General features: G+C 40.9%; 3 protein-coding genes across 3 annotated transcripts; 2 read left to right on the top strand and 1 right to left on the bottom strand.

The window, feature by feature from the left end:
* Positions 1-1,466: 1,466 nt before the first annotated feature.
* On the top strand, positions 1,467-10,051 carry alox12 (arachidonate 12-lipoxygenase). The gene is made up of 15 exons (XM_083992339.1): positions 1,467-1,602; positions 4,586-4,732; positions 5,729-5,927; positions 6,020-6,101; positions 6,198-6,320; positions 6,431-6,537; positions 6,755-6,927; positions 7,039-7,182; positions 7,302-7,505; positions 7,643-7,729; positions 7,843-8,012; positions 8,530-8,651; positions 8,772-8,872; positions 8,965-9,135; positions 9,843-10,051. The coding sequence occupies exons 1-15, from the start codon at positions 1,477-1,479 to the stop codon at positions 10,020-10,022; spliced, it is 2,136 nt and encodes a 711-aa protein (XP_083848465.1). The 5' UTR covers positions 1,467-1,476; the 3' UTR covers positions 10,023-10,051.
* Positions 10,052-10,434: 383 nt separating this feature from the next.
* rnaseka (ribonuclease, RNase K a) lies at positions 10,435-14,483 on the bottom strand. The gene is made up of 4 exons (XM_083992340.1): positions 14,166-14,483; positions 13,008-13,087; positions 11,599-11,722; positions 10,435-10,668 (listed from the first exon to the last, which is right to left on the bottom strand). Exons 1-4 carry the CDS (start codon positions 14,238-14,240, stop codon positions 10,651-10,653), a joined length of 297 nt encoding a protein of 98 aa, XP_083848466.1. The 5' UTR covers positions 14,241-14,483; the 3' UTR covers positions 10,435-10,650.
* A 2,072-nt stretch (positions 14,484-16,555) lies between these two features.
* On the top strand, positions 16,556-21,002 carry LOC311002191 (BPTF-associated chromatin complex component 1). Its single transcript, XM_083993458.1, has 5 exons — positions 16,556-16,912; positions 17,763-17,857; positions 18,459-18,712; positions 18,831-18,938; positions 19,917-21,002. Exons 1-5 carry the CDS (start codon positions 16,892-16,894, stop codon positions 19,979-19,981), a joined length of 543 nt encoding a protein of 180 aa, XP_083849584.1. The 5' UTR covers positions 16,556-16,891; the 3' UTR covers positions 19,982-21,002.
* Positions 21,003-22,925: the final 1,923 nt, after the last annotated feature.

Raw genomic sequence — 22,925 nt, 5'->3', positions numbered from 1 at the left:
ATTGGATATTAATCAGTGAAGACTTTTAAATGTCCTGGTTTTAGTCTCAGTTTTCTCTCAGGTCTGATAAGAACCACAACCAAATATTAAGATCTTCTTTACTGTACCCAAATAATACTTTATACCCAACATTGCCCAACTTTACTTAAAGCAGAAGTAAGCAGAATGTTTGTGTTAATATAAGTCTTAAATAGTTATATCTTCCGACAGCAATCACTTACATAGAGTGTTTGGTCTGAAACACGGGTCTGTCAGTCACTCTGCTCTGCTCTGAGCCGAGGAGAAAACATTTATCGTATCCTACAGTTTTTATCCAATGAGGAGAGAGAACGGCATGCAGGGCTGTGTGTGCAGCCAAGGGACGCCGTGAATGTGGTGACGTAGGGACGAGGACTGTTATGGTGCGTTCAAGGAAACTCGTATTTTTCCGACCGTGAAGTGGTACCAGTTCGATCTGGTACGAGTTCACCGGTCGGAAGTTACGAGTGGCCGTTATAGTGACTTTCACAGGTAAAACAGGTCGGAAAAACACGAGTGGGTTGCCTGGAACGCTACAAAGTCGTAAGTTGTGACTTGAAGCTGTAATTTACGGTTTCAAAAGCCTGCCTGGAACGCAGCATTAGCGAAAACGACCGGATCGCTTACTTCTGCTTTAACCCCAGCTTTACGCAACTTTACTTTACTTGACCCAACTTTGCCTAACTTTACATAACTTTATCCCAACTTTACGCAACTTCACTTAACTTTCCTCAACTTTACTTTTCTTGACCCAACTTGACTTTACTTGACCCTACTTGATCCGACCCAGTTTTACTTTATCGAACTTACTTCACTTGACCCAACTTTACTTTACCCTACTCTACCCTGTCGTTTACAACCTGACTCATGTTTTCTATCCTGGGGTGGATTCACTGTGACTAAAATACATTTTGACAAACGTACAGTAAGAATAACTGTTGTTCAGTCACTTGTCTTACTTCAAAACTGACACTTATATTACCACATCAAATCACAAAGTCATTGTGGTAAATTGTGTAAATGACTCCTCAAATTCAATTTTTTTAGTCTCAGTTTTCTCTCAGGTCCAGGTTTTGTTTGTGTTTCTCTTGTTGTCACGTTTCTGCTGGTCTCTCTTTTTTTTTTACATTGAAATTTCCTGTTTCTTTTTCTCTCCAACAGTTTTCATTAAAGTTGTTTCTCAACTTCACATCCTGCCACTTCTTTAATCTCTGTCTGAGTTTTCACCACCGACACTGTTGCTGTTGCTGCTGCTGCTGCTCTGTAACACGACTCTCATCTGAGTCTGTGGAGTTCTCATGTTGACCCAACTTCCCTTTTTTCTTTTTGTAACTCTGGGCTGAGTATGTGTAAGGACGAGCGAGGTGAAGCCACAACACAAAGGACTGATTGAGGGCAGAGAGAGAGAGAGAGAGGGAGGGAGGGAGGGAGGGAGTCAAGTAGAGGTGGAGAAACTAAATGTGCAGCAGCAGAAACGTGCGAACGGACACAGAGAAGAAACAGAGACACAAAGGAAAAAGAAGAAGTAGAGGAGGAGGAGAAGGAGGTCAGAGAAGGAGAACTTGGTCCTCAGATCTCAGCACGGTCAGTGTTTGTAGCTCCTTATTATAGACTCAGTCCTGTTGCATGTGTGTGTGTGTGTGTGTGTGTGAGACCGAGCTGTGTGATGTTCAGCTTCTGCATTTCAAACTAAAAGCTAAAAGTTAAAACAAACATCTTTCTATATTCATTATCTCTGCATCTAAATAGTTTCCTGCTGCTCTCAAATGACTCTGTAAAAAAAGATTTATGTCGTCTTTAGCAGCAGCAGCAGCAGCAGCCCTCCAGATGTAAATATTAGTCCAACGGTGACTGTGTCTGTGAGGCTCAGTGAATCTGACCTGGGAGCAGCTCTGAGCTCTGAAGTGTCACTGTGATGCACCGACCGCTCAGTGAATAACTTTGTCTTGGCTGCTTCCACCGCTGTTACATAAACATTACATAAGGTTTCATATTTTATATAACTGGAGACACTGAGAGCTGAGGCCAGTGTACAGTATGTGTGTATGCGTGTGAACCTGGGCCACACTGTAGCATCTACTATGTGTGTGTGACGGGTAAAACATGACATCTACTGTATATGCAAATCAAAGATATAAATAAAAATCAACAAACCATGAAAATTGTGACCACTTCAACCAGTCAGCGACCATAACATTTCTTTTTGAAAGCTCATGTAGGAAAATGTATTGTTATAAAACATGCCCTATTTTGCTACAATATGAAAATTGAGAGGAACATTTGGGATTTTGGAAGCAGATGTAACGTATGTACATACTGAATCTCCATCTATATGAAATATATGTGCATATAAAATTAAATAAAAAACAACATAAGTGTACAAACTATATATAAACCAACTACAAACTCAAAGAAATGCATATAAATATCTTTGTTTATGTTACATGAATCCTAATATTGCTACTACTACTGTACTACTACTAATATATATTTTAATGAATGGTAATTCATAAGAAAAACACAAGTTGTATCCATTAATAAACTTGCATTTAAATATCTGTATCAGATATTTTGATATAAGTGTAACACAAATTTTACTGTGGGCATATTTTATTTATGAACTTGTATCTTCATATATTCACAGTGTGACAATGATACATCACTTTACAGCTGACACAAGACAACATCATGCCACATGACTGCTCAGTCATTCAAGTGTGTGTGTATGAGAAGAAGAGAGAGAGTGTGTTTGAACAATGTATGGAATGCATCGGTTTGCCCGTCGGCTAATAATTACCAAACCTGTGTTCAGAGCTGCGACAGTTAATGATTGAAGACCGTCTCACTCTGTTCTCTGTTGTCAATCTGCACCACTTCCTCCACCCACTTCCCCCACGCACACTCCCTGTGCTCACTAGTGCAACTGTGGCCTATGTCCAAGTCTAACACACTGGACTAAACTACTATAATTAAGCAAAAGGCTCATCTCCCTGACCTGCAGAACTGAAAGATTTAAGAGATCATTTGTTCCTGCTGCAATCGTTTTATATAACACTTGTTAAAATGTATTTTTGTGTTCATCTTTTTTTGTCATTGTTGTGTGAGCTACTGGACTAACTTGAATTTCCCTGCTAGGGATGAATAAAGTATTCTCTATTCTATCTATTCTATTCTATAATAGAAAAGACCCAAACAACTCTGTCATTCACAAAGATAGCCTATACCTAAGACAGCCAAGTTGCTGTCAAAAATCGTAGAATTTCCCCCTTAAAGTTAAGACTGGAGCCTCGTAAAAGATAAAAAAGTTATTCATAAAAGCATAAAGCATCTCAGCCCTTAAGGGAGCTCTTAAGGTGACAAACTGTTAAGAGTTGGGAGGAGACTTTTAAGAGGCCTGAGAGTTTCTTATGCAGAGAAGGAAATGGAAGAGAGACAGAGAGGACGTTGAGATATTCTCCAAAGATAGTGATTCAATGAAACATTACAGGTTAGACTGTGCATGGATAATGTTTGTGCTCGACCTGATAAAAGATTAGTAAGTTGTTGACAATATCCCCCATTAACATTGAAAACAAAAAAAGATAAGGGGAGGCCGAGGATGGTTGTAACGGCATCACTTTTACCAATAAGGGATAACACTAGAGTTATGTGATCAAAACCATGTCTACCTACTTACTCCCTGAGACTGCATGTGAATTTGCATGGCTGTATGAAGAAGTGTGTAGGTTTTACAGCCAAAAAACTTTTTTTTTTTAAGTCAGAAACTAATCTTTTGGACCAAGTCTATATTTTGACTAGTATCAATACCGTTGAAGAGGATCAAGAGAAGTTTTGTTTAGGCTACGTCCAAAAATGTGGAATGGTTTACCATCAAATATTTCACATTTAACAAATAAAAGTGTTTATTTTAAAGAGTTTTTACAGAGATATCAGAGAACAGCAGCTCATCTACAAACAGGATATTGTTTAAGAAAAGATAGATGGATAAACAGATGAATAAATAATCTAAATGTCATAAGTGACAGGTCGTATGTTTTGGTCTCGGTCACACCCACAGTGAGGAGGAGTATAGGAGGAGGCTCAGTTATCTGTCATCTCATCAGTTCATTTACATCAGGGTGTGAAACCACACATTTTATTACTCATGTCATGAGATAATATTCAAAATAGTTACCAGGAAATGAGAAGAAGTGGGCTGACGGGTTATCGGTCATTAATCAGTATGTGCTGTGGCCTGTGTGAAAAAGCTGCAGGGCAGTGGTGAGGTGACAGATGTTCAGAGTCAGACTGATATCAACATGTTCATCTCTGTTTACCAGCATCCAGCAAATCAGGTTTTTAGCTCTTTATCAGTTCTAGTGTCAGTGTGAGTCTTTTTGTGACAGATGATATATGTGTCATTGTTTAGGTCATTGACAACAGCTCTGAGGTTTGAATGTGTATTTACCTATACAGTTTTGTTGTTTTTGTTATTTATATGTTTATATGTTGAAAGTTCAATTAAAGTGAACAGACAGACACTTATACTCAGCATGCTGTGTTTGTGTTTGTCTGTCTTCGTCCACAGATGGAGGTCTACACTGTGACAGTAGCCACGGGGACGTCAGAGTATTCAGGCACCAACAACTATGTGTATGTGACCCTGGTGGGGGAGGGAGGGGAGAGTGAGCGCACCCTGCTGGACAACCCTGGACTGGACTTCTGTCGAGGAGCAGTAAGACTAAACTCCATCTGTCTGTTTGATCATTCATGGCTCATTTGTAGTGTCTAAACAGCCACATTTCTTTGATTAAAGGAGCTTTTTTGTAAGTTTTGCTAATGCTTTATAGCACAAGTGAACAGCTGTGTAAGAAACGTTTCGAGTTCAGCATCAACATTCAACATCTGTTTCCAGAGGCAGGAAATAAACACCAGAGTTAACCCTAACATCGACTGTCTTGTCTTCTACTAACGTTAACATATAGACTGTCTTATCACTTTGACATTGCGTCCTTGGATGGATGTTAAAGGTGTACAGAAATGGCCGTTTGTCCCGTTTGTCGCGCCGAGTTGTCACGAGTTGCCGCACAAGTTTACCCGAGTAAGGAAAACAAATTTGATTGGTCATTATCGAGCGGGCTGGATATTCAAAGCTTGGGGCGACACCGAGCTCCGTGTGTGTGTGTTGTCTAAGATGTTTGATTGACGGATGACGGACCTACATCGTCTGATAGATGAGTTATTACACTAATGTTAAGACCCACAGTGGGCTCAAATTCAATTTTCTTTTCTGTACAGCTTTAAGAGCTTAGTAGAGTAGATCTGTTGCTCTGGTGCATCAGATGTCTTTTCTGACAGTGGTATGAATGGTATGTCCCAATGTGAGAAGGGCCTGGGGACGACCAAAATCCCCTAAGGACAGGACGAGGAACCATCTAACCCCCAGTCACTACTAAGATCAACAACTATGTTAAGAAAAATCCCTATTATGGGAACATATACTACATATACCATGTAATACTGCATATCCTGACAATCCTTATCAATCAACTTAAAGACCAGGACCAGAGTCGTTGCTTGTTATCAGACCTGCTACATGTGAGGGAGTTGAAGAGTCTCAGGGTCCTGCTGAGGTTTTCTGGTGTGTCCCAACATGTGGAGGACCTGGTGAAGGCTAAACCCCCTGAGGACAGTAATTGCAGCTCTGTTTGTCCTAATCCCTCTCCCCCAGGTGGACCAGTACGAGGTGAGCAGTCCAACCCCTCTGGGCTCGCTGCTCCTGGTCAGACTGGAGAAGCAGAGGTACTGGATTGAGGACAACTGGTTCTGTCGCTACATCACAGTTGAGACTCCAGGTGGAGACAAAGTCACTTTCCCCTGTTACCGCTGGCTCATAGGAGACATCAAATTGGAGATCAGAGCCGGGACAGGTATGAGGAGACTTACCTGTTGTTCACTCGTTGTCATTGGTGCCTATGAGGAAAAGGCACCCGTTGTAAGAATCCACTATCTGTCTCCTCAGCTAAGACACTGAGGGATGAGTCTTCACCTCAGCTGCTGGAGCACAGGAAGACAGAGCTGCAGGAGCGACAGAAGATTTACAGGTCCAATACAACAGCATAACACAACAATGCAACCACAACACAACACAACAAATGGATGTTAATATTTCTATGTTTCCTTGTGTGTATCTGTGTCAGATGGGTGACGTGGGCTCCAGGGATCCCCAGATGTATCGATGCTAAGACAGAAGCAGATTTACCTCAAGACGTGCGCTTTGAAAACGAGAAGAGAAGTGACTTTGAACATTCCTTACAATATGCGTAGGTGACACACACACAAACACACTCACACACACACACACACACAAACACACACACACCAATAATCAGACCAGTGTCCAACCCTGTACCACACCATTTATCCCCACTAGTTTGCTGGAGCTGTCTCTGAAGAAGTTGGCCATCAGGTTTGGAAAGTCGTGGGATGACCTGGATGATTTCAAAAGGATTTTCTGGAAGCTGAAAAGCCCCATAGCAGGTGTGTAGATATACAGTATACACACAACATTTAACACAAAAGAGCTGGACAAAGACAAGAGGAGGTGTTTGAGAGTTGTCCAGCAGGGGGGGCAGCAGAGCCAACACTCAATTAGCTCAATTAGCTTGATTACCCCATGTGTTTCAGACAATGGCCATCCATTACCGCTCTGTTGGAAGCTACCAGAGCTCTCACTCAGTCTGTGTGTTTGATTCAGAGTACTGTATGGACCACTGGAAGGAGGACTGGTTCTTTGGCTACCAGTGTTTGAACGGCTCCAACCCCAGGATGATCCAGAGGTGCAGGAAGCTGCCGGAGAACTTCCCCGTCACACCGGGCATGGTGCAGAGCTCCATGGCTCCAAGGACCAACTTGGACAAAGAGCTCAAGGTTGAGGGGATGGGAATAAATTACATCCGTTCATACAAGCTTTACTGCAAGATGAAGTCATGTTTCCTCATCCCTTCATGTCCTAAATGTGTTTGCTTCTCTTCTGTCCAGGCCGGGAACATCTACCTGTTAGACTACGCCGTCATGGATGGGGTCCCCACTAACACAATCAAGGGTAAACAACAGTACATCGCTGCTCCGCTCTGTCTCCTGTACCTACACCCAGACGATGGACTAATACCTGTTGCCATACAGGTAGATAGACTAATCTCTGACCTTAGAAGATCTGAGAAGTTTTTATATTGGTTCCCTTTTGTGGTGGGACTGTGGCAAGGCAGACTTGGTGAAAGAGTTTCCTCTGTCCTCGTCCTCAGCTGGACCAGATTCCAGGCCTGGACTCGCCCATATTCCTGCCCAGTGACCCTCCTTTGGCCTGGTTAATGGCCAAGATGTGGGTGCGTCACTCTGAGTTCCAGGTGTTCCAGCTGCTGTCTCACTTGCTCAGGACTCACCTGGTGATAGAGGTGATATGTGTTGCCACTCTCAGACAGCTGCCTGCAGTACATCCTATATATAAGGTAATCGACCACACCATTGATATTTAGTAATGGTTGCTGAAGTTCCTGTTATTTGTGGCTCTTGTCTTTGTGTGAAAATGTGTCTCTTGGCCCGAGAGACTAACACAGTCTCACTGTTTTCTGTTTTCCTGCTGTAGTTCCTGGCTCCTCATCTACGCTACACTCTGGAGATCAACTGCAGGGGACGCACTCAGCTCATTTCTCCAGATGGCATCTTCAAACGGGTGAGTCGCTGAACCAGAACAAGTGATAATGGGCGCAAATCCCACCATCATACTTACCAGTCAGTCCGTAGTTTGAGGTCTCTGTGGTGATGATGATGTTTGTTTGTGTGTAGGTTGTGTCCACGGGTGGTGATGGCCTGTTAGTTCTGTCTCAGAGGGAGTACAAGGTCCTGACCTATCGATCCCTCCAACCAGACAAAGACTTTGTCGACAGAGGAGTGTCCCAACTCCCAAAGTACTTCTATAGAGAGCACTGTCTGATGATCTGGGATGCCATACACAGGTGGGTAGTCATACCAAAACACCATGCTTCTCCTAAGATGTAGGAAACTGACGGAAGCACATCCATCCATCCATCCATCAGCTGTACCACTTATACGTATATGAAGGGTTGTGATGGAGCCAAGGTTCACCTGTTCAGGCCTCAAGTCAGTCACAGGTCCAACATATAGAGATGAACAACCTGCCATTCACACCTTCTGGTTAACTGAGTCACCAGCCAAACTAATGTGAATGTCTTCGGATTGTGCAAGGAACCTGGAGAACCTACAAGGACAGATCTGATCCCTGTTTTGGACGGACAGGACTGGGGAAAGAACTTTAATTGATCATGTGTTGTGTTGAAATACTCCTTCAATGCTTCATATCTTTGTTTGGAGGTGGTAATTATCTTAACAGTTGACAATATCCACATTCAAATCCCTCACCTCTTACTGTTTATTTTGAGTGATAAGGACCACTGACCACCAAGATGTTCCTCTCTTTCCATGTGCACTAACTGAATCTACCTCTGCCCTCAGTTTTGTCTCAGGTATGGTGGACCTCTACTACCAGTCAGACCATAATGTGCAGGAGGACCAGGAGCTCCAGGCCTGGATCAGAGACATATCAGATGAGGGCTTCGCAGATCTTCCAAGCTTCGGTGAATCATTAGCATCCTGCATCTTCATCTTTTATACAGTACTATACAGATCAGAAACGGTGATATATTGCATGTAGAGTTTGTGGATCTTCCACACTGACGATGGTTTATTCATTCCAGGTCTGTCCAATAAACTCAACACCAGAGAGGAACTGTCCACCCTGTTGTCAGTGGCCATCTTCACCAGCACAGCCCAGCACGCCGCCACAAACAATGGACAGGTACTCCACACAACACACACAGACACACACTGTGACTGAACAAGACTGATCTGAGGTCAGGAAGCACCATGACTACTCTACTTTGTTTTTAGTTCGACTGGTGTGCCTGGGTCCCCAACACCCCCTGCACCATGAGGCAACCCCCACCAACAGACAAGGATGCTGTCACCATGGAGATGATCATGGCCACGCTCCCTGACGTCGGCCAGTCCTGTGTGCAGATGGCGATCACATGGCATCTTGGACGAGCACAACCAGACGCTGTGAGTCCACCTCTGGTTGGGTAACATATATTCATGGGGTGTGGGTTCCATTACAACTAGAAATGCGCAAAACCTAAATACTGAAATAAAAAACTGGTAATGGAAACGCCTACATTTCGAAAAACCTCTCAAATATCGCTAAAACAGTTTTACGTTCTCAAGAGGTGGTTTTTCAGATCTATCAATATAAAAGTGTATGCAAAAGTGTAATGGAAACACTTCTTTCGATTCGAGAACATCACACAGCTCATCAAACGTAACCCCGAGGCATCCTGAAATTATGTATTCATAGTTTGTCTGTGAAATCCTCATTCACAATCCTCTCCCAGAAATCCCTCATTTGTGGCCACTGCCAGTGCCACACATAAGGGCTTTGCCTTTGAGCAATCAAACACTGCCTTCGTCTTCTGTTAAAAACAATAACAGCAACAGCTGTAGCAGGAGCCGAGATCACTGTCCCAACACTATGGAAATGCAAGATGCTTACGTCTATCTTCTTCAAAGTGGAAAGTAGTAAGTTGGAGAGTTATGGGATATCGCGAGACTAGTTTACGAGAGTTACGGTTCATTCGCAAAACACCTTTCGATGGAAACACCTGCAAATGGCAATTGTACTTTTTCGAAATTTCAAAAAGAACACTTTTATTTTGTGAAAACCTGCAATGGAAACCCAGCTAGTGAAGGACGTTTGTTTTTCCTACGCCTAGATTCCTTTGGGCCAGTACACGGAGCAGCACTTCACCGAGGAGCGGGCCTTGGAGCTGATCGACGGGTTCAGAGCAGAGCTGAAGGAGATTGAGAACCACATCGTGAGTCAGAATGAAGGACTGGAGCTGCAGTACCTGTTCCTGTTGCCGAGCCGCATCGAGAACAGCATCACCATATAGATACAGACCAGTCAGAGCAGATTATCATTGTATTTTAACTTCTTTTTTTTTTATTGATCATTGTTTGAAAATGTTTGTAAAAATAAAAATACATTTTTACAAGTTCTTGATTAAATATTTATGATTTAATATGGCTTATGGTGATAACACATTCAGAGAAATCTGGGTCACAATCATCCAGGTTTGAAATATGAGGACTTGTTGCTGCCACGACACCAGCTCCAGATAAACTTGAATCCAGTTTTGGAGAAATGTAAAATTCAGCCTTCGTATCTACAGTCCAGCAGCAAAACTCAAGAGATCCCAGTGGTGCACAACCAGAGAGCGTGAACCACAGGGACGACAGTTTAATAACTTGATCCAATAGCTGATATCACAGTCACAGCTGGATACTGGCAACAATGTGAAATACAGACACAGTTATTTACAATACTTAAATACTTCAACAAGAAGAATCATTCAGACTCTTCTACAATCAGGTAATCAAAGCACTTGTGATCAGAGTGAATCTCGTAGTGTCCACACTCCTTCATTAGGAGAGTTAAACCCTGAGACAGGAAGCTGCAAGAGCCGGTGACACCTCCTCCTCCTCCTCCTCCTCCTCCAGGAGCCAGTCCAGCAGGTGGCACTAGCGCACCAGGTAGGCCTGAGGAACAACACGTTGATTAGATGCACGAGTAAAAATTTGTTACCTTAATGTCTTTAAAGGGATAGTTCACTCAAAATTGAAATTTCACTCATTATCTACTCACCCTCATGTCGACTGTACTGCCATATGACGGTAGCGAACGGGGCTCACTTTTCTTCATCCAAAAAGACAGACCAAAAAACATCCAAATACCTCCACAGTGCTCGTCTGTAATGTCCCTCTTGTATTGAAGCCCCAACATGAGAAATTGTTCCCAAAAAAATTAAATACGTCTTTGTTTTAAGCTTGTTTGTAGCGGAAGCTCCCAGTGTTGCTCTGCCGGAATCTCGCGCAATTTGTCGAGCTGTGAACTGGGTGTCAGTGCAAATCACGCGAGATTTGCACAGACACAGGCAAAGCAGTGAACTGAGACACTGGGAGCTTCCGCTACAAACAAGCTTAAAATGTAGACTTATTTAATTTTTTCCGGAACAATTTCTCATGTCTGGGCTTCAATACAAGAGGGAAATTACGAGCACTATGGAGGTATTTGGATGTTTTTTGGTGTGTCTTTTTGGACGAAGAAAAGTGAGCTCCGTTCGCTACCGTTATATGGCCATGCAGTGCTGCATGGAGCCCCGCTGTAACTCAGAGAAGGCACGGAGGACTCTGAAACTTCTCCCAGCCCTTAGTCGACATGAGGGTGAGTAGATAATGAGTGAAATTTCAATTTTGAGTGAACTATCCCTTTAAATCATCTGCTCATTACACATCGCTAAATAGAACAGTTTCTTTCACATATGAAGTATTCTGAACGAATGATCTCTGGTCTGATTTAACAAGTAAAAACTAAACATATATCTCACACTTTCACAAGGTGTTGTCTATGTGATCCGCACCTCTCTCTCATCCGTTTATCCACTGACTGGAAGCTCAGGTCAAACTCACCTTCTGCTTGTTGAGCCTCAGCTGGCAGCAGGAGAAGCACCCCACCACCACGTACACAGCTGCTGCTATGAAGCAGTTGTAGCTCACCTTGTTGTACGCCTCGTACATCCTCTGAGGGTTTTTACTGGGGAGACACACAAACACACCTCACGCTTAACACACGTTAAGAATCAGGAAAACTTGATATGCTGAGGTTACATGTTTTTACATCCCAGGAAGAAAGACATTAAAACTGGAGTCCTGTAGCAACAGGAGCAGAACACGTGTAATATCATGAATGAATGAATGAATGTTTATTTTCGAACATGTATAAAAAAAAAGTATGGTATGTAACTATTTGTACATACAAAAGAAAGAAAATAAAAATAGAGCCAAGACATAACAAAACACTGCACACTGTTCGAAAAAGGAGTGGGAAGAAGTACAAAACTTTTTTAATTTCCCACCCCTTTTTAACTATTCTTCGGTTTGTAACTACACAGATATCATTATAATTACATAATACACCTATATAAATATATACCATATATACACTTCATAAATATCTCTATAAATATATAATTACAAAAATAAAAATATACTACATACATATCCTTACAAATATAAATATATATTTTATTTTTTATTTAAACCTTTATTTTAACTCGTTGGTCACTGAGGTTTCCCTCATTTACAGGGACGACGAGTTATATAAAAATAATAAAAAGGTTTTTTATATAAAAAATAATAATTTATATATATATATATATATATATATATATATATATATATATATATATATATATATATATATATATATATATATATATATTATTTATATTAAAATAATAAAAAACCTATCTCCATAAATAAATATATACCATATACTAAGTTAGTTACAATATAATAATCAACACTATTCTATTTATAGATTTATCCCTCATCATCCTCCATTAACATACTTCCTCTTTAAGAGCTACAGTTGAACACTAGTGTTTGGTAACACAAAAACAAATGTCCATCCTGGTGTACAACAAAGACTTCATTCCATTCTTATCTATAACAATCTTATCCACATTGAGTGTAAGTAACAACATTTTGTTTTTGTCTAATTAAGCCATTCTTCATATGACCTTAATGAGGTCCCTTCACCTACACCATTACTCCACAGTGTCAGGACACTATAGGCTGCTCTAACACACTGGAGCATCAAGTAGGCTACAGTCTGACCAATAGTGGCTCAGCGCCCCCTGCTGGATAAACTGTGTTGTATTACTAAATGACGTTACACCTCAGCTGTTTTTTCTGTACTGTATCTTACAAATATAAACCAATGATTAAAGCCCCAACAGGTGTGTGATGGGTGTGGCACCTCACTGCAGCTGCACTGGTAAAATCTAAGGTGAAGTGTGACAGTGACAGAAACTTACTCTTGGTGGATGTCGTCAGGTGCAGGAACGTCCTCGATGAGTACGGCTGAATGTACATTGAAGAAAATCCCGAGCATGGCCTGAAAGAGGAGAGGTAGAGACACTGAACTTAGTGGTTCACAGTAACTTCTGATTTTAAAATTATGAAATGGGATTAAAAAAAACATTTCAGCTCCTGTCATTCATTCTAATCTTATCCCAACTGAAGCTCCTTTACATTCATGTCTCTGGTATAATCTAACATACAGAAAGCAGAATGAGACACTTTTCCTAAGCATTTCTTGACTGATCTAAAGATTAAACACGTGCCAAGAGGTGTAAATAAAGGGAAGTAAATAGAACAAAGAAACCTTCACACGTTTACAGATTGGTGTTCATTTACAGTTTGGACTGTGTGGAGCTGATTCGTATATTTTCATCAGTGAAGGCGGGAGTTACATGAAAAGTTCCAAACCAACAATTGTACGTGTGACAGGGTTTCTTCTACACATTTGAAATGTCCAAATCCCATACTTTTTCCAGACCCTAATTTCGAGACTTCTTGGTAAAAAAGAAATCAAATAATTTGTGATAGTTGAGTAAAGAGATGTGCATAATATATTAAAAAAAGAGAAGCATGTAATTAATCATTTGTTTTCATTATTCTGAATGTGTATGCCATTATGTAACCAAATAATTTCCAGGATATTGTATAGTACAAAATAATTAACCCAAATAACTTCAGTTAAGACCAAAACCTATAAGTATATTTCCAGAGAATAGTTTCCATTTTATACATTTCCAGACATACTTTTCCATACTTGCGTTGGGACCCTGGTGTGACGTCTTCATTTCGTCAAAGTAACGTGACATGCCTCAAAATACCGTCAAATTCCTTTTCTACCACTTTGACTTGCAGCCTCTCGCATCAAATCACGTACAGGTGACGTCAATCAAGACTGTCCGAGTTCAGGCCTAAAGAACTGGACCATCACAATCTGGACAAGTTGGACCACCAGTGCTAGTAAGCAGGGTCAACTAAAACTGGCTAAACATAAACGTTTCTCAAAGTCAGTGAACACCGTTTTGACTCGTTGACTGAAGCCAACGTTCTAAAATGGAACACCCACCGGTTCTGTATCTATGGAAACAGAGTTCGAAAAAAGAGTGTGCACTCACCAACATGATGACCCCCCACGCGCTCAGTACAAGCCCACACGCGGCGGATTTAGGTCCACAGATGAGCCCGCGCATCGTAAATGTCAGAACATCAACAAAAAAAACAGGAGAAAAGAGAAGAAACTGAAGCTGCTGCTCAAACTCTGGTCAAACTTCTGTCACGTGTTCAAGTCAAGTGTCTGGGACCGAACCCGGAAGAGTTCAGGATGTTGTATAAATTAAGTTTCTTTTAAAAACAAAAAGTAAGTTTGCGGACTTAAACAAAAAAAAACATAATTTAAAAGAAACAGAGCAGACTGATATAACGACAGCACTTCGTCTTCCAGGTGTTCTTAAACTTTTCACTTATATCTTCTTCTTGCAAATGTAAAGAAAAGTCATGTGACTTCGCCCTCAATGGCCGTGACGTGGTACTATGCTGCGTTCTGGTGTTGTCGGAAAACACAACACTCTTCCACAATACTCCATTTCACATGTATTTGCGTTGTAAAAAACAGAAAAAAAACAAACAAACAAAAAAAGATGATGAAGACCCTCAAAGATGAACAAAAGACAAAGTGTGTTTCCATTGTGTGCTCAATCTCGCTTCCTTTGAGTTGTAAAAACATCTATTTCCCATTTTATTTTCTGGAAGCTGCTCATGAGTAGTTGGCAGATACATAACTATTAGTCATGTGGCCCCTTGCAACATTTAGATCTTAAAATGGGGAAGTATGAAAACTTTGATAATAAGTATATGTTAGTTTTATTTTTTACACAGCAGCAACCAGCATACAGAGGTAGAGATAGACACTGAAAACCCCCGTGCAAGCTAGATTGACACACTTATTTCGACACACTTAGGCTATTTCATTTGACTTCTAATTTAGTTTCAGATTCCAAGACTATGAACACATGAATTGAGCTCAGTGTCGCAAACTTTTTAACTCATCAAATATCACTATCCCGAATTGCCGATTTTGTACTTAAATCAGATACGTACAACTGATAAAGGTATTGTGTATCTTTGATTTAATTTCATTTTGAGATTTACTGAAGCTGTGTTGGTTAAAGTTTTCACACTGCATCCATGGGGCTCACCAACACCCACTACTTTACACTATCAGTGTATATTGTAATAAATTATCATCTTAGCACAATGTCAAGTATTCTGTTGTTTTACTATGCCTTTATGAGAGGTGCAACATTAGACAGTGTTTTTTGTTGCTTGGTGGAGAGCAGCCATTGCGCTCCAGTACATTGTTTTATTCGTTCCTGATGTTTTATTATTTTAAGTGTCAAAGTCACATTCATAATTCTGGTACACAATAAAAAAGAGTGCAGTTCAGCATAAAATATCAGTCTACAATGGTAATGTAATGTATAAATATGGACATGACTCAACAGAGCTGAGCACTCTCTTCGTCAACACTTGCAAAAAGATTTTAGTTATGTTAAAAGCTTGTCTTACAATGCTGGAAAACCAGATGGGACATGGGAGGGTATAATACCACTTTTCTTGTGTGTGTTTATGGGTTTTGTTGTATATTGTTTGGACCCAAATATTATGATTTTAATTATTTCTGTCAATAAAATTAACCAACTAGCCCAAATGTAGAAACTGAATGGCTGCTGCAACAACTCCTGCAGACCACCAGATGTCCCTGTGCTACGTGTTGAGTTCAATGACCAGAGCTTCAAATATTTTTGCGACACTGAAACCTTTATTGAACTATCATTTATTTAAACACCTAACCTTTGTCCAACCAACCTTACACATTAATTTATTTCTACTGAATGTAAACTCCTGCATTGCTACCCAATTTAATTTGTATCTTGTGATGATTTCAATAAATATGACTTGTGACTTTCCTCTCATATTCTTATTCATCCATAAACGCCTGTACTGCCCTACAAAGGCAAAGTGCAGTAAAAAAAAATGCCAAACTGAGAAAAACAGCTTTTTGTATTTTTCATTGTCAGGTTCAAGCATCAAATTATGAACAACTACCAAGTCTATAATTGATTAGATAAAGGTGGACTGAATTAAATGTATTTTGTAGTTTGTCTTTGTGACCAATTTTGTCCGTTTTATGGCAGATACTGCACTTTTGCCTTGGTTTTGGTGCAGATACTGCACGTTTGGCTTGGTATTAGCTACAGATACTGCACTTTGGCTTGGTATTAGCTACAGATACTGCATTTTGGCTTGGTTTTGGTGCAGATACTGAACTTTGGCTTGGTTTCACAGTGCTCTTTTGGATGGACAGCAAAATAAAAAGCCCAGCAAATAAGCAGATATTGCACTTTGCCTTTGTAGGGCAGTGTAGGTATTTTCAGTCCACATATATAAAAAGCCCACTTCTATTTTCTTGTCTACAATGAAGTGTGTTAGCGAACAGCAGATTCCGAGGGGCCCTGAAGGCAGCAGCAGCCTCTTGTTGTGTCCAGGGGCAGCAGTAGCAGCAGCAGCAGCGGCCTGTAGTTGTTATTGTTGTGGTGGTTGGAGATGTGATTGTGATTCAGAGGTGGATTAAAAACTCTCCCTCACTATGCTCCGGTGTGTCGACGGGCTGCTCCTCTGCACACAGCGACACTAGAGGCGGAGGACGAGCAGCAGAGGCGGCGGGGAGCAGCTGCAGCTCCGGATGCTACTTTAGCTTCACTCCTTTAGCATCTTAGCGTCCATTGAACGCACCACTGTTCCCGCTCATAGAGACGTGAAACCGGTCCATGAAGGCGGCACCATGACCTCGGCCTCCACTAAAGTAAGTCCCTTGTAACCTGTGGACCACCAGGAGAGTCCTGGTCCTGATCCTGGTCCAGTGCGTCCTGGTCCTGGTCTGTGGCTCGAGCCCCCCTCACTTTTCTCCCCGCTGCTGCTCGCGCGAGAGCGGCGGAGCATCTGAGGTCGCGTGTGTGTGTTGATGGAGGTGGACTAAAGCAGAGTCGCATCATCATAATGAGGTCCGAGTGGCCATGTGATGCTCATATTAATGAGTTGCTAATTAATCAAAGCTGATCAGTCTTTTTCTTTTTCTCCAAGCCATAATTGGTTTATATAATGTTACATGGAACCAGAAATGCATGGGCACAGCTGTCCAGATGTTTCAGTGTGGTTATCTCCATCCAGCTCCACGCAGAGACACAGTGACCCAGATCATTACAGCAGGACCTTTTCTCCTATTTAAAGCCTCTAACTGAATATATTTTAGATAATTAATAATTAGCTGCACATATACCACACATGTAAATGAAATATGACCTTTTGGCAAATACTCATCACTCAGACTTACCAGGGGAATTTCAAAATAAAGGGACGTCTTAGAGAAATTAGGACACGTATCTATATGTGTATGTCTGATTGATGTTTTTATTTTGGATATAGCTATTGACTCTTTGATCAATTAATCGCTGTATTGATGTATTGATACACCCATAGTTTAAATCTGTCACAGTGGTCGGTGTGTTAATGAGAATTATGTCACAGTCAGAGTCACATGACTGCTCGGCGGTCTACTACACATACTTTTGGTCATGTACTGAATTTCACACTGTCCTGTGTTAATGACCTGTTGGATATTATACACTCTGTCTTTGTGTGTGTGTGTGTTTCAGGTTGGAGAGATCTTCTCTGCAGCCGGAGCTGCCTTCACTAAACTAGGAGAGCTCACCATGCAGCTGCATCCGGTGGCCGACTCCAGTCCTGCAGGGTAACTAACACACACATTCATTGGTTCAGTCCTTATTTATACATGAAGGGTTTATCATATTTATTATAAAGTGAATGTATGTAAATTGATATAAGAACATATACGCCATTTATTACATTTATATACGAGCTGAAGCCACATTAAAGGCCCAGTGTGTAAAATGGGGGCGAAAACCGTGACTATTTTCCACGATTGGGGACGACTGGGAGTATTTCAAGAGCATCAAGCGATGAGGTGACGATATAAACCATTTTAAAATATGTTGCTGCTGCTTCCTACTCGTTCTTCTTCTTGATTGGTTTATTTATGCACATGAAACGCGCTCTCTGGCTGGATTTTCCATTCGGGCTACCATACAAACATGGTGGCGCAAGATGGCGGCACTCTCTAAAGCAAGACCTTGTATAAAAGAATAATTATAAGGCTATGAAACCAAACAAATTGTATTTTATAGCGATTATACACTTATACAAATATATTCAGATTTTGCCAATAAACCTTGACAATTTTTACAGACTGGACCTTTAAACTCCTCTCCGGTTCAGGTGTTTTTCCTCTGTAATGTTCAACTAACATCATTCAGCTCCCATCTTCCCTCCAGCGGTCAGACGAAGAGCGCCGCCGTGAAGAGGAAGCTGTACGAGGACGCTGCCACGCCCACCGGTGGCGCCGCCGCCTCCGACGGGCCGACCAAGAAGGGCAACAGCAAGAAAGGCGCGGCCGCCGTTGCCATGGCGACGCAGCAGGGCAAACCGACCCTCATCTCCGTGCCGACGGCGGCTCAGGTGGTCATGACCTCGGGGCTGCAGGCGCCCGCCTCCAACCAGGCGGCGCTGAAGAAACAGAAGACGGCCGGTGAGTCGGCGCCGCGAGGCCTTCAGGGACGCTCCGCTCCGTCGCTACGCCGCCGCTTTTTATTTACTCACCTGATCTACAAACGTTTGTCTTTGTGTGTCTTTGTGTGTGTTTATAGACGTGACCCTCAGCGCTCTGAACGACTCGGACGTCAACAGCGACCTCGTGGACATGGAGGGGCTCGGCGAAGGCTCCAACTCCAAGAAGCTCAACAACTTTGATCAAGGTGAGGCCTGAACATCTGTGAGGAGTTCAAACCAGCGGTGTAACGAGATATCCATCTGCATTAGGGCACGGACGATATGCTTTTCCCCTCCGATTAGATTCTTTTACCATTTATTTGTGCGGCAATGGGCTCTTTGCACAGCTCCACTACGTCCTGAACTTAATACTGCTCCTTTATTTCCTGTCTTACATTATTGGACAAACTGATTAATCCAGGTGTGTCTGAGTAGTCACACTGGTCAGACACACCTGGATTAATCAGGTTGTCCAATAATGTAAGACAGGAAATAAAGGAGCAGTATTAAGTTCAGGAAGTAGCGGAGCTGTGCAAAGAGCCCATTCGATTTAAATTGCGATTCTTCGACATTGCCGATTTTTGCGATTTTTAGTTTTCTTTTTTTAACACCAGACCATGTGAAAAAGTTCAATGATTATGATCATGTCTACAGACTATATCATTCTGCTCCATCATCCATTCAGTGATCAATGAGTGAATTGCATCAATCTGAAATCAGACTTTGAAATATATCATCATTTGTAAGACGTACCTTTATTTTGAAATATTCCCCGATAGTGATGAGCGTCTGCTTCAATTTCATCTTAACTTGCAGAGACGTGTGTTGCTGATTAATCAATAAAATATGATATCATGATGAAACTTGTGATTTCAGTTACATAGTTCAAAGCTGAAATTATTAGTTTCTTATTAAACATTTATCTTCTTACTTTTTATTATTGCGTTAAATCAACAAAAGAATCTGAAGCAAAAATAGTGAAAAGAAAATCTTTTTTTTTTCATCAATATGAAAAATTTCACATTATTTTGATGCTTTAATGCTGTTTTAATTGTTGCTGCTGCTGCTGCAATGAATTGTGTGACGGCGTTCCTCTGTTCCTTTCAATAAAGTTTTTCAAAGCTAATCGAGATGAGATTGATCATTGATAAACTCCAATTGATTTGTGTTTTGTGTGTCTGTAGATAACCTGAACCTGGACTCCAGCCTCATCATGAATCCCGGTGACCTCCCGCTGCTCTCCCGCTGACCTTTGACCTGTGTGTGAACTTCACACAAACAATGGACAAAACTAAAAAACTAAACAAAAAAAAAAAAAAAAAGATCAGTAGACAGTGTTGAATACTGAAAACTCACTGCAGGATGTTGGTTTTGTTTTGTTTTGTTTTTCTAGACCTTTTTCCTCTCGTTTCTCACTGACTTTTATTTTGTAGGAGCACCAGCAGTGAGGAATCACACTTCCTGGAAACAGTTTTTGTTGTTTCACGTCCGTCGTCGTTTGGTCTCGACACATTTTAATTAATCAACACTAGTCGTAGTCGTTGGCTGTGAGCTGCCCGTCGTCTTCCTGCTCCCAGCTCGTCACCGTGTCGGTCATTAAAGGTCATGAAGGGTCGTTCACCTGCTCCACCGTCAGATCCAGGTGCTAATTAGATAATTATTCATTAAATAAGATCCACTTGGTTAGATTTTTGTAACAAAGGTGGAGCCAGACTTTGAGTTTTTCTCTTTTATTTTGAAATTAGGTGAAAGTCGAGTTTAGATTTTTTTAAAAATTGGGATTAAACGACCTTTAATCTCATGATCTGTCTGTGCTCGAACTACACAGGAGACGAGTATCGGCCTTTAAAATAATAATAATAATGAAAAAAAAAAAGTGATGGGAATAAATATGTAGTTGTGACATCATCATCAGTGTGTGACATCCCTGCGTCTGTTCTGAACGAGGTGTGTGCAACGTATTTACACCAGACTGGTCGTTAAACTGTTGAAGTGACGGAGGTTGAGACGTGTTGGTTGTTGTAGCGTCGTCATCATCATCATCATGACATCATGTTTATGGTCTGTTTCTGTCACTACGACCTCGGTCTAATCTGCTTTTTTATTGATAACGATGATCGATCAGGACGTCCCGTTGTGATTAAAACCTACAGTAATACCTGTGTTATTATTATTATTATTATTAACAACACAACCTGCAGCAGTGAGTGACGGATCTACAGTTCATTGTGTGACCTCTGTTGTTGTCGAATCAACATTATTTTTTAATAAAAAAAATAGATAAATAAATGAATGAATAAATGTCTGGTTTCTGCTCTGTGATCTGTGAACGTGTCGTCACCGTTTCCCTCTCTGCTCTGTCAGCGCCTGAGTCTTCCTCACTCACTACTCTTCACTGTAACACCAGGACCGTCAGGCAGCAGCAGCAGCAGCAACAACAGCCTCCTTCAGTCATAAAGACGAAGACAAAAAGTCACATTTTTAGTTCATTTTTAATGTTTTTTATTAACGTTTCAGTTCACAAACACAAACACAAACTGTCGTGTCGTCAGTCGGCTCATCTATTCTGCACAGTTAGTTGTGTGTTTTATCATTTGATAGTTGATGGAGAGGAGTGTGTGTCTGACAGTAGCAGCACATTACATACTGGCAACGCTGAGAAGACAAATACCAGTAATGATGTGCTGCTACAGCCTCACACACACACACACACACACTAAAACACACACTGAAGAAACACACCACAGGAAGTAGTTTTCATTTTGCTGAGTAAAAACATTTTCTACTTGGGGAAAAAAAAAGAAACCGTTGGAACAAAAAATTAAAATAAAAAATTAATAAAAATGAAAGTGGATTCAGACGAGTTCTGTGTGAACCGGGAGCAGCTCCCAGTCTTCCCAGTTTTCCCAGTGACCGGTTGTATCTGGTTGTATCTGGTTGTATCTGGTTGTAGCTGGTTGTAGCTGGTCCCAGAGCTCACAGTGGCAGCACATTATGATTTGGATGATTCAGCATAAATCTGCAAAACATGATGTGCTGCTAGAGCGCGACCTGGACACACCGACACCACAACGGCCCATGAGATTTACTGCACACACACACACACACACACACACACACTTGAGTATAACACAACACAACACACACACACTTTCTTGTCTTTCTATCTTCATCTCAGCCGCCTGTAAACGACCCATCTGTGTTATTATTTACACTCGGTGTGGACGTTGTGTGTTAACAGCTGCACACACACACACACACACACAACAACACTTTGACAAAAACTCTGGTTCTTCTGCTTCTTCTTCTGTGGTGTCTCTATGGTAAACCGACACAAAATGGCTGCAGAGAACAAAATGGAGGAAGAAGAGAGAAAGAAAGTAAAAAAAAGAGTAAAGAGTGAATTTAAGAAGAAACACAGAAACACGACTAAAGCTGCTGCTTTTAAAATCATGAAGGAGAAATAAAACTATAAAACACAGAGGAGCAGAAAACTATACACACTGATACACAACTATTATTGTTGTTACACTGATTATTTTACTTGTTAAAAATCACAAATAAACACACCAACAGGAAACAAGTGTAAAATTCAGTCTGTAGCACCTTCACATGAAAACACACCAGATCTACACACTCTATTGATCACCAATAAATAGATTGATTGATCTATTTATTAGTGCTTTTTATTGTATATTGCTTGTTTTACTTTGTCACAGTTTTTTTTTATTATATGCTGTTAATGTTGTTATTGGTTTTTACTTTTTAAGGGCTGAGAGAGAGAGAGCCAGGCCAGACTACATTTCATTGCATTGACTGTACACCATACTTTTTAATGTATATGACAAATAAACAGACTAACTAATCTATAAATTCATCCACATCTTTGTTTTACGTAAACACATTACATTCACTGTTTTCTCAACACAAACAACATAAAATACACTGCTCAAAAAAATAAAGGGAACACTTAAACAACACATTGTAACTCCAAGTATATCACACCCGTGTGAAATCAACCTGGGATGATCATTTTGATTTACATTGATCATTTTTATGTTATTTTGTTCCCAACACACTCTTCTATATATTGAATAACGATTTTAAACTGCAATATTTCATTAATTGAGATCTAAGATGTGTTGTTTAAGTGTTCCCTTTCCCAGTGTATATAGTTTTTTACTTTTAAATGC

The sequence above is a fragment of the Trachurus trachurus genome (assembly GCF_905171665.1).
Source record: "Trachurus trachurus genome assembly, chromosome: 18".
In the NCBI taxonomy this organism is placed as follows: Eukaryota; Metazoa; Chordata; class Actinopteri; order Carangiformes; family Carangidae; genus Trachurus; species Trachurus trachurus.
The sequence above is the reverse complement of the archived record's forward strand: the minus strand, read 5'-3'. Positions and strand labels throughout refer to the sequence as shown.

Excerpts from the sequence above, each read along its gene's own strand:
- alox12 (XM_083992339.1), top strand. The coding sequence starts at position 1,477 with ATGTGCAGCAGCAGAAACGTGCGAACGGACACAGAGAAGAAACAGAGA. Across the intron at positions 5,928-6,019 it reads GGAGATCAGAGCCGGGACAG|CTAAGACACTGAGGGATGAG; the intron begins GTATGAGGAGAC and ends CTGTCTCCTCAG. Across the intron at positions 6,102-6,197 it reads GAGCGACAGAAGATTTACAG|ATGGGTGACGTGGGCTCCAG; the intron begins GTCCAATACAAC and ends TATCTGTGTCAG.
- rnaseka (XM_083992340.1), bottom strand. The coding sequence starts at position 14,240 with ATGCGCGGGCTCATCTGTGGACCTAAATCCGCCGCGTGTGGGCTTGTA. Across the intron at positions 13,088-14,165 it reads CGTGGGGGGTCATCATGTTG|GCCATGCTCGGGATTTTCTT; the intron begins GTGAGTGCACAC and ends CTCCTCTTTCAG. Across the intron at positions 11,723-13,007 it reads CCTGACGACATCCACCAAGA|TAAAAACCCTCAGAGGATGT; the intron begins GTAAGTTTCTGT and ends GTGTCTCCCCAG.
- LOC311002191 (XM_083993458.1), top strand. The coding sequence starts at position 16,892 with ATGACCTCGGCCTCCACTAAA. Across the intron at positions 18,713-18,830 it reads GAAGAAACAGAAGACGGCCG|ACGTGACCCTCAGCGCTCTG; the intron begins GTGAGTCGGCGC and ends GTGTGTTTATAG. Across the intron at positions 18,939-19,916 it reads GCTCAACAACTTTGATCAAG|ATAACCTGAACCTGGACTCC; the intron begins GTGAGGCCTGAA and ends GTGTGTCTGTAG.